The 11,780-nt window shown below is 41.3% G+C and overlaps 1 protein-coding gene and 1 long non-coding RNA gene across 4 annotated transcripts in view; one reads left to right on the forward strand and one right to left on the reverse strand.

Annotated features, from left to right (window-relative positions):
• eml3 (EMAP like 3) overlaps window positions 1–8,316 on the reverse strand; it is a 41,216-nt gene extending 32,900 nt beyond the window's left edge. The window contains exon 1 of one of the 3 annotated variants that reach the window (XM_014206607.2): window positions 7,975–8,316. In XM_014206607.2, coding sequence (XP_014062082.2) covers window positions 7,975–7,999 — 25 coding nt within the window. In that variant the 5' untranslated portion in view covers window positions 8,000–8,316. Of the gene's footprint in view, window positions 1–591; window positions 870–7,974 lie in introns of those variants that run through there. The other 2 variants (XM_014206609.2, XM_014206608.2) reach the window with 2 other exon arrangements.
• A 299-nt stretch (window positions 8,317–8,615) lies between these two features.
• On the forward strand, window positions 8,616–10,380 carry LOC106608604 (uncharacterized). Its single transcript, XR_001329547.2, has 2 exons — window positions 8,616–9,142; window positions 9,525–10,380. It is a non-coding gene; the product is annotated as an uncharacterized lncRNA (long non-coding RNA).
• The last annotated feature ends 1,400 nt before the right edge of the window (window positions 10,381–11,780 follow it).

Below are 11,780 nucleotides of genomic sequence, written 5' to 3' on the forward strand. Positions count from 1 at the left end.
ATAAAGGTTAAACATTTAAAATAAATCTTTTGCCCAGGCTGACTTTTTGAAGAACTGTAGTTTAATTAAAAGGAAAAAGTTTAATCCAGGTTTGAATTGGTGTCAACATAGCGGTTTTATGGCTATAAGGACATTTTCATCTTTACGTTTTATAGATGTTTTTTCTACTCTTAATAGTTTGGATACATCAAGATAAGAAAATCCCAAAGTCCTTACTTGCAATCTAACCTCAACAGATTGTTCGACTGATTTATCACTGTTACTTCATTGTGGTTGAAACAGTCTTAAATCGAGACGTGATGGTTATTTTCCATCCCAGACTCTCAAGAGTAAGGCTTGACAGCACACACATACACACACACAGCCTTGTACAGCTAAGCTTGTGGGGACACACAATTCAGTCCCATTCAAAATCCTATTTTCCCTAACCCAAACCCTAACCCTTGCTCCCAACCATAACCCTAAACCCCCTAGAAATAGCATTTGACCTAGTGGGGACTAACAACATTTCCCCAGTTGGGACTTCTGGTCCCGATAAGAATAATTAAACACGTCCGTCCATCCGTGCACGCACACACACATTTCACCCACCCTTTGTCAACTCCTTTCCAGTGATGCACCGTGGCGGGTGGCATTCACCACCTACAGAGAGCGTCTGTCCCCGTCACTTGTCCCCGGGACCCATGTCATCACGAGCATGATGCCACCACAATACATCCTGTGCCTTACTTTACACCTCTGCACGAGCTGTGGGCGATGCAGTCTTCCATCTAACGTTTCACACTGAACCGAAACAGAGCGATATAGCTACATTACTGCAGAACACACTGACAGACTCAGCCCCACCTGCGAGAATATATGCAGGGAAATGAATACTGTCTGCTGCTATTACTCCCAGTCTAAAATGTAATAGAAAACGCTGCCCTATGATCATATCTTATTATCGCATGAGAAAATTCAGAGTAGCATTGTCTGATGGAAAAGTGTGGATTTTCGTCGGCTGCTCAACCTACATCAATCCTTGACACACCAAAGCCTGCCGTAGAATGCGCTGTATTTGATACTAGCTGAAGATTAAATATTGGTCACAAATACTGAAGCTAAACACAAGATTAAGAGGATTAAAACAATTGAAAATAAACATCAAACACCCACAGAGATTTCTCTTGAGCTGTTTGGGTTCAACACAGTGTCACTAAACTTAAAATCGGAGGGAAATTTTGCAAGAGCATACTTGCTTTGCATGCAGATAAAGCGATGAGATATCAAATGTTAAGAGTAATACCTGTATGATCTATGATCTCTCACACACACACACACACACACACACACAGAGGATGGTAGTGCAAAGGAGATGCTGGGTATAGTCAACCATGTCAAAAGCACCTGCATTTTTTCTCATGTGTAGATAAAGCAAGTTATGAACAAACCTTCTACCGACTACCACAATGAAAACCATAACCAAATGAAGAGGTCCAGATAGAAGCAAGCTATCGAACATGTTCTCAGACCCTAGTCAACAGTGATTTATGACAGGTGTGGTGGCTAATTTCTGCATTACCAAATGAGGAGTTACAAACACACCAGTCCGAGTTAAAACTACATCTTTAATACTTAATTAAGATACTTTTGCAAAAGCACTTGACCCCCAATAATGCACTCTCTCGAATGAATCATTGAATGAGGTGATTACCCAATGGCTACAGGGATCTTTTATAGCAACAATACACCCCCTTCAACGTACATTGACAAACCACAGATACTTAGTAACAGTTCACAAAGGTTAAGTTTTGTATGACAGATATCAATAAAACACATCAGACAGTAACTGCTATGTCAACAGGGTTCATTATATAGACCAGTATCTGGTCTCCTTAGAACTGTCCCTCCCTGGTACGGTATTGAACAGAACTATTTCATCCAATGGCATATATCAATTGTCAACTCTAGATACTCCCATCTCAAGCAAACCCCCTCTTGACCCCACTCCTGGACAGGCTCACTGGGGGGAGTGAGCCTCTAGGCCATATATTATCACAGGATAAGTGTGAGATCTAAGAGAGGACATACAAGGGTCCATTTACTGCCATAATCCTCCCCACAATAAAGAAAAGGAGGGAGTGACTTGCTCACAGACATTGTGGAGACAAGTCATTGGTTCCCCATTAATCACGCCATCCCTTCACATGGTTTAAGAATAAGTAAAGACACATTCCCATGATGACAAGTCTGACCTCTCCCCTCTCTGGGCCCCAAGTGTCTGAGCCCCGGCTAAGGTAGACGTGCAACTGAAAAGACACCAGAGTCCAATGGACACTTTCTAATGACAAGTACCTCAAATAAGCATATTATACTAATAAAACATCTTAATTATCTATGTTACCCAACTAATTCTGATTCGTCCACGACACAGGGCAGCATGGAATTATCAGCTAGCTATGGGGGGGAGAGACATTTGTGATTTTATGGACAGTTCAGCCTAATACCCACAATCCCTAACAGTAAACTCACTGACAGCCCACTGAAAGCACACTGACAGTCCCATCCTGCTGACTGAATAAAACATAGTGCTGATCTGATGGCAGTTTCACTTCGTAAGCCGTAAATAGCTGAGGTTAGAATTGCTGTAGGATAAGCTGATCCCAGATCTGTGCTAAGTGGGACATATTCTAGTTAGCTGTGAGTGAAACACACTAGAGTTTGACCGATTATGATTTTTCAACGCAGGTACCGATTATTGGAGGACCAAAAAAAGCCTATACCAATTAAATCGGCCGATTTATTTATTTATATAAATAAATAAATATATATATTACAAATATATATTATATATTTGTAATAATGACAACTACAACAATACTGAATGAGCACTTTTATTTTAACTTAATATAATACATAAATAAAATCAATTTAGTCTCAAATAAATAATGAAACATGTTCAATGTGGTTTAAATAATGCAAAAAACAGTGTTGGAGAAGAAAGTAAAAGTGAAATATGTGCCATGTAAAAAAGCTAACGTTTGATTTCCTTGCTCAGAACATGAGAACATATGAAAGCTGGTAGTTCCTTTTAACATGAGTCTTCAATATTCCCAGTTAAGAAGTTTTAGGTTGTAGTTATTATAGGAATTATAGGACTGTTTCTCGCTATACCATTTGTATTTCATATACCTCTGACTATTGGATGTTTTTATAGGCACTATAGTATTGCCAGCCTAATCTCGGGAGTTGATAGGCTTGAAGTCATAAACAGCGCTGTGCTTCAAGCATTGCGAAGAGCTACTGGCAAACACAGGAAAGTGCTGTTTGAATGAATGCTTACGAGCCTGCTGCTGCTTACCACTGCTCAGTCAGACTGCTCTATCAAATATCAAATCATAGACTTAATTATAATATAATAAACACACAGAAATACAAGCCTTAGGTCATTAATATGGTCAAATCCGGAAACTATCATTTCGAAAACAAAACGTTTATTATTTCAGTGAAATACGGAACCGTTCAGTATTTTATTGAACGGATGGCAACCCTAAGTCTAAATATTGCTGTTACATTGCACAACCTTCAATGTCATAATTATGTACATTTCTGGCAAATTAATTACGGTCTTTGTTAGGAAGAAATGGTCTAAACACAGTTCACAACGAGCCAGGCGGCCCAAACTGCTGCATATACCCTGACTCTGGTTGCACTGAACGCAAGAGAAGTGACACAATTTCCCTAGTTAATATTGCCTGCTTACATGAATTTCTTAACTAAATATGCGTGTTTAAATTTTTTTATTTGTGTATTGATTTTAAGAAAGGCATTGATGTTTATGGTTGTCAGGAAAATGACCTCACACTCAACGTCAACAAAACAAAGGAGATGATCGTGGACTTCAGGAAACAGCAGAGGGAGCACCCCACTATCCACATCGACGGGACAGTAGTAGAGAGGGTAGAAAGTTTTAAGGTCCTCGGCGTACACATCATGGACAAACTGAAATGGTCCACCCACACAGACAGCGTGGTGAAGAAGGCGCAGCAGCGCCACTTCAACCTCAGGAGGCTGAAGAAATGTGCCTTGTCACCAAAAACACTCAAACTTTTACATATGCACAATCGAGAGCATCCTGTCGGGCTGTATCACCGCCTGGTACGGCAACTGCTCCGCCCATAACCGTAAGGCTCTCCAGAGGGTAGTGAGGTCTGCACAACGCATCACCGGGTGCAAACTACCTGCTCTCCAGGACACCTACACCACCTGATGTCACAGGAAGGCCAAAAAGATCATCAAGGACAACAACCACCCGAGCCACTGCCTGTTCACCCCGCTATCATCCAGAAGGCGAGGTCAGTACAGGTGCATCAAAGCTGGGACAGAGAGACTGAAAAACAGCTTCTATCTCAAGGCCATCAGACTGTTAAACAGCCATCACTAAATTTGAGTGGCTGCTGCCAACATACTGACTCAACTCCAGCCACTTTAATAATGGAAAAATTGATGTAATAAATGTATCACTAACCACTTTAAACAATGCCACTTTTATATGTTTACATATCCTACATTACTCATCTCATATGTATATACTGTACTCTATACCATCCACTGCATCTTGCCTATGCCATTCTATACCATCCCTCATTCATATATTTTTTTATGTACATATTCTTATTCATTCCTTTACACTTGTCTGTATAAGGTAATTGTTGTGAAATTGTTAGGTTAGATTACTCGTTGGATATTACTGCATTGTCGGAACTAGAAGCACAAGCATTTCGCTACACTCGCATTAACATCTGCTAACCATGTGTATGTGACCAATAAAATTTGATTTGGTTAGGTTCATTGGTGCAACGATTGTGCTTTTTCGCAAATGCGCTTTTTTTAAATCATCACCCATTTGGCGAAGTAGGCTGTGATTTGATGATAAATTAACAGGCTCCGCATTGATTATATGCAACGCAGGACAAGCTAGTTAAACTAGTAATATCATCAACCATGTGTAGTTAACTAGTGATTATGTTAAAATTGATTGTTTTTATAAGATAAGTTTAATGCTAGCTAGAACCTTACCTTGGCTCCTTGCTGCACTCGCATAACAGGTAGTCAGCCTGCCACGCAGTCTCCTCGTGGAGTGCAATGTAATCAGCCATAATCAGCGTCCAAAAATGCCGATTACCGATTGTTACAAAAACTTGAAAATCGGCCCTAATTAATCGGGCATGCGAATAATCGGTCGACCTCTAAAACATACTGACAGACAGGCATTACCCACAGTTGTTAAACGGACGTCTGCCTCTCCATGTGATATTGGGCCTGTTAGATATTGCAGCCGACTTTAAAGGCGAGTCGAGACTGATTGATCTACAAATCATAACTAACTAACTAACTAACTAACTACTCAATATTATTTGTAGATCAGTCAGTCGCAATTTACTCAACATATACTGCACTGACATAAATGACTGTTGATTGGTTGAAAGAAATTGATAATAAGATGATTGTGGGAGCTCTACTGTTAGATTTCAGTGCAGCCTTGGATATTATTGACCATAAACTGTTGTTGAGAAAACATATGTTTTATGGCTTTTTAACCTGGATCCAGAGCTATCTAATATAACACAGAGGGTTTTCTTTCATGGAAGTCTCTATAATTTCAAACATGTAGGGTGTGGCGTACCGCAGGGCAGCTCTCTAGGCCCTCTACTCTTTTCTATTTTTACCAATGACCTGCCACTGGCATTAAACAAAGCCTTTGTGTCCATGTATGCTGATGATTCAGCCATATTCGTGTCAACAACCACAGCTAATGAAGTCACTAAACCCTAAACAAATAGTTGCAGTCTGTTTTTGAATGGGTGGCCATTAATAAACTGGTCCTGAACGTCTCTAAAACTAAGAGCATTGTATTTGGTACAAATCATTTCCTAAGCTCTAGACCTCAGCTGAATCTGATAATGAATGACTGTTGAACAAGTTGAGGAGACTAAATGACTTGCTGTTACCTTAGATTGCAAACTGTCATGGACCAAAACATATAGATCCAATGGTTGTAAAAATGGGGAGAGGTCTTTCCATAATAAAGAGATGCTCTGCTTTTTTGACACCACACACAAAAAAGCAAGTCCTACAGGCTCTAGTTGTCTTATCTTGATTATTGTCCAGTCATGTGGTCAAGTGCTGCAAAGAAAGACCTAGTTAAGCTACAGCTGGCCCAGAACAGAGCGGCACGTCTTGCTCTTCATTGTAATCAGAGGGCTAATATAAATACTATGCATGATAGTATCGCTTGGCTAAGAGTTGAGGAGAGACTGACTGCATCACTTATTTTTATTAGAAACATAAATGTATTGAAAATTCCAAATTGTTTGCAGTCAACTTACACACGGCTCTGACACACACACTTACCCCACCAGACGTGCCAAAAGGGGTCTTTTCACAGTCCCCAAACTCAAGAAAGCGTTCAGTATTATAGAGCCATTATTGCATGGAACTCCCATCTCATATTGCTCAAATGAACAGCAAACCTGGTTTCAAAAAACAGATATATCAACCCCTCACGGGACACAACGCTTCTCCCCTATTTGACCTAGATATTGTGTGTATGTATTGATATGTAGGCTGTGTGTGTGCCATTTTTACATTTATGTAGTTCTGCCCTTGATCTGTTTTTGTCTATTAATGTTCTGTATTATGTCAAGTTATATGTTTTATGTGGACCCCAGGAAAAGTAGCTACTGCTTTCGAAACAGCTAATGGGGATCCTAATGAAATACCAAATAGAATGATACATCACGGTTTTGATGCTCTCAAACCCCCCCCCTCCCCTCCCCCCCTTACAAGACGGTAAACAAAACATCAGCACCTAAGGTGGGACTGATACAGATATGCCACAATGGCTCCCATTCCACACCTTTGTAGAACCCATTAAAAGTTCCATTGCCAAGGCGGTAGCAGCATAACCATTGCTACTGCAAAATGGAGGGAAAAACAATTAATAACAGCCACAAACTGAATATCTGTTTATTTCCATTTAAAACCATGCCCAAAGATGTTTGGGTTAGAGATGGGTAGGTACCCCCAAATTAGTTCATGCATCATAGGGTAAAAGGGCTACTAAAAATCTTGAACACCCATCACGTCAATATGCTGTTTATAGTTATAGTTCCTCTCTCTTGCTTGATCTAGGAACCTTTGAAGTTTCTCAAGTGCAGATGGTGGTCCAACAACTAGTGACTGTAGAACTCTGACAGGGCTTTAAATGCAGACATAATTCTGGACAGATTCAATTCTGTCTAGCCTGTTCATCAATGCACTGAACTAACTTCCATATAGGACTGTCACCCTAGAACTTTGAATATGACTGTTGTTTTAGCGTGATCAAGATGCTTATAGTGAGTGATACATCTATGCACATTAAAATCAATCAATTTGAATGCATCCCTGTTATCTTTATTGGTGTAGCTAATGGGGTTGCCTTGCCATAGAAACAGTCAAGAGACCACAAACTAAGGAGCTAACCTGGCAAAAAGTCATCTAGAATCCTACCCAATTGGGAGAGAACATTCTAGATAACATTCTGTTCCCACATCTGCCAGTCCATTAACCAGACCTCCATATGCACACCCTATCTCAATAGAGATGATGGGGGATATAAATTACTTTGTTTCACACCTACCTAGAGGATACAACAAAGTGAATTTTCATGATTGAAAACAGTGAACAATAACATAGCAAAATTCTTACAAACTGAAAGCACATAACATCATTGGCCCTAGGTTATCATCAAATTGCTATTACTCCTTTATACAATTGCAAAGGTGTGTTTTCAGATTTTCAATTGTATGTTTTGCACAAACTACACATGCTGCTTTGAGATTTTGCAGACTGATACACCCACATAAGTAACTGTGTGGTTGACATACAGAAAGTAGCAACTCAAAATTTGAAATGGTTAACTACAAATACGATTTTAGATGTTTTACTTACCTAGGCTATTCGTAGAACCATCCATGACTGATTGCCCAGAAGTTATTTACTGTCTTCTAGGAGTGGAGTTTGTTTAGGGGTGTATTTTCCATGCTGCTACTCGACCCTGGAGCGTGTCAGAAGTCACACTCGGGAGCTCGTGCTGAAGTTGTTTCCTTAGAAAAGAGAGGAGACACGCATGGCAACGTGCGCAGTTGCTAGAGAGGATTGTGTGCCCCCCCCAAAAAAAAATAATGCACTCAAATACTTTACACAAATCCAGGAAATGAGCTAAACATTGGGGGGACAAGTGCACAATCGCCCAATAGATTCACATACAGAATTTCCCAAATTATGCTCGTGGAGACAAGTATGGTATAACTATCCCCGCGTTTTGCGATGGCTATGTGTGTATGTAATAATAATATGCTCCTTACTGAAACGTTTTAGTACTACTTTATGAGTTATACCCCCTGTCATCCAAAAGTTCTTCAACTGATATTATACATTTTACAGAGATTTCCTGCCACCTGGTGGCGTGTTTTTGTACTTATCTTCATCTACACGATGGCGGAACTAAAGCTCGGCGTCCTTGTTTTTGTTATGATGGGGGAACAAAAACCCGGTTGAACCAGGAAATGCATCCGAGGGTTCTACATGGAGATCCCCATGGACTGACATGTCTGAAGGAGACTTGATACGATGGAGATTAATGTCACCACACTTTTACCTCTACGTATAACTTGCGAGCTTCTAAGGTCACTCAGAAGTTGAATTGTCACATACTATGTGACATAGTCATAAATTGAACATGGCTACTTATAGCTAGGTAAAATATACAGTATGTTTTCCTGTGTTTATGTCTGTTTTGTCATGCTCCCATCAAAACCACAGAGATTGATCTGCACATATGTTTTGCAAGCAGCCACAATATATTAATATTAGTGCAGATTCAGTGTCCCTGTACTATTCGTCCCATCTGTTTATCTTGTTAATCATGTCAGCTTCACTCTTTTCTCTTTTGTTGGAGCCACATGATGCATGTACCATGAACTGTGCCTGCTGTCTACTACGGTTCCAGAGTGTGTGGTTCCTGGGCCCCTCTGTCAGAGCAGCTGTCCAACATGCTACCCTGAGTCAGACAGCCACAGCATTTTCCCTAATTACACTACACAACACCTGTGGCCAGGTATGTCACACCCTAAATCCATAGGAATTTCCCAGGTAATCACATCGACATGGTAGTTAAATTTGAGTGGATAGCGATGGATGATCGTTAGGGTTAGGAGCACTATGGCAGGGCTCTCCAATCCTGTTCCAGGTGAGCTATCCTGTAGGATTTCTCTCCAACCCCAGTTGTAACTAACCTGATTCATCTTATAAACCAATTCATTATTAGAAACAAATGCACTAGATTAGGGTTGGAATAAAAACCTACAGGATAGTAGCTCTCCAGGAACAAGGTTGGAGAGCCCTGCACTACGGTTTATCAAGTTACCCTTTTATGCATTTTGTTGAACTATGTTGACTGCTTGTATCTCCTTGTCAATGCATTTCCTCGTCCTCAACAGGCACTGAGGCGTGCCTCAACATGGCAGCCCTGGATGTTATAAGAGCCAGCTCGTACCCACAGACCTAAGAGGACGAGGATAGAATAAATGACAAGTCACTGATAACTCATGATGACCTGTTTGAGAGGGTGGCCAGGAAGGCCAAGACTAAAGCCACCTTCAACGGAGTGGTGGATGTCTTCAGTAAGAGGGGCATATGGCGTCGAGGTCACGTAGAGTTCATTTACGCAGCCTTGAAGAAGGTGCCAGTTCGGTGTGGAACGGGACCGTACAGCTTACAACAAGCTGTTGGATGTTTTCCCCAAGGAGGTGTTTGTGCCCAGGAACTTTATCCAGTGCATGTTCAACCACTACCCCCGACAGCAGGAGTGTGGGGTGCACCTGCTGGAACAGATGGAGAACTATGGTGGTTGGGGGGGTGGGGGGGGGGCAGTGGTGTGTTTGTGTTGTGTGTTTACTGTTTCCCCTACGATTTTTTTCAGCAGCGGTGGCAAAGTTAGCATAGGGACAAGCTAGTGGGCGTGGCCAATTGCGTGGTCTCCGACCAAATATTTGAATGACCCTCTTGGCCTCTTGGCCTTAAAAATATATAGGTCCATTATCTTTTCTACATACTTTATATCTGGTTTTAGTCGTTTATATTTATACTGACAACATTTTACCAAACCCCACATTGTTTTTTTTATTTATTATATTTCGTGCGGCAACAATTTAGCAGCGGTTGCCCGCCCCTGCTAAATGAATATAGGGGTAACACTGGTGTGTGTGAGAGAGCGAGAGAGCGCGATTTGTCCCACAGTTTTCAGAACAGTGGCTCTCAAACCATTAAAATATGAAGCTAGAGATTTCATTGACAGACCCTTTTTGTGTCATTCATTCATGTTCTGTATCATCAGGTATCATGCCAAATGTCGAGACTTAAGGTCCAGATCTTCAGGGACAAGATTCACTCTATGAGGAAGTACCAGCGCATCTTCTGATGGTTCCCCAAGTTCAAGCACGCCAACCCCTTCCCCGTCCCCCTGCAGCTCCCTGGGGACCTTGTTGACTTGGCCCGCCTCAGTCTCAACCGCATCGCTAACAACCTATATTTCATTTATCAGTTATCATTGGCTAGGTGCAACTCCAGATGATGCACTGCAAACATACGGTCCTCAATGTTGTTACCAGTCAAAAGCTTGGACACACCTACTCATTCCAGGGTTATCTTTATTTTATATATTTTCTACATTTTAGAATAATAGTGAAGACATCAACACTATAAAATAACACATGGAATCATGTAGTAACCAAAAAAGTGTTAAACAAATCAAAATATATTTGAGATTCTTCAAAGCAGCCACCCTTGATGACAGCTTTGCACACTCTTGGCATTCTCTCAACCAGCTTCACCTGGAATGCTTTTCCAACAGTTTGGAAGGAGTTCCCACAGATGCTGAGCACCTGTTGGCTGCTTTTCCTTCACTCTGCGGTCCAACTCATCCCAAACCATCTCAATTGGGTTGATGTCGGGTGATTTTGCAGGCCAGGTCATCTGATGCAGCACTCCATCACTCTCCTTCTTGGTCAAATACCCCTTACACAGCCTGAAGGTGTGTTGGGTCATTGTCCTATTGAAAAACAAATTATAGTCCCACTAAGCTCAAACCAGATGGGATGGTGTGTTGTTGCAGAATTCTGTGGTAGCCATGCTGGTTAAGTGTGCCTTGAATTCAAAATAAATCACTGACAGTGTCACCAGCAAAGCACCCACACCATCACACCTCCTCTATGCTTCACGGTGGGAACTACACATGCAGAGATCATCTCTTCACCTACTCTGCATCTCACAAAGACATGGCGGTTAGAACCAAAAATCAAACATTTGGACTCATTAGACCAAAGGACAGATTTCCACCAGTCTAATGTCCATTGCTTGTTTCTTGGCCCAAGCAAGTCTCTTATTCTTATTGGTGTCCTTCAGTAGTGGTTTCTTTGCAGCAATTCGACTATGAAGGCCTGATTCACGCAGTCTCCTCTGAACAGTTGATGTTGAGCTGTGTCTGTTAATTGAACTCTGTGAAGCATTTATTTGGGCTGCAATCTGAGGTGCAGTTAACACTAATGAACTTATCCTCTGCAGCAGAGGTAACTCTGGGTCTTCCTTTCCTGTGGCGGTCCTCATGAGAGCCAGTTTCATCGTAGTGGCTGATGGTTTTTGCAACTGCACTTGAAGAAACTTTAAAAGTTCTTGAAATCTTCCGGATTGACTGACCT

Source organism: Salmo salar, chromosome ssa07, assembly GCF_905237065.1.
Source record: "Salmo salar chromosome ssa07, Ssal_v3.1, whole genome shotgun sequence".
Taxonomy (NCBI): domain Eukaryota; kingdom Metazoa; phylum Chordata; class Actinopteri; order Salmoniformes; family Salmonidae; genus Salmo; species Salmo salar.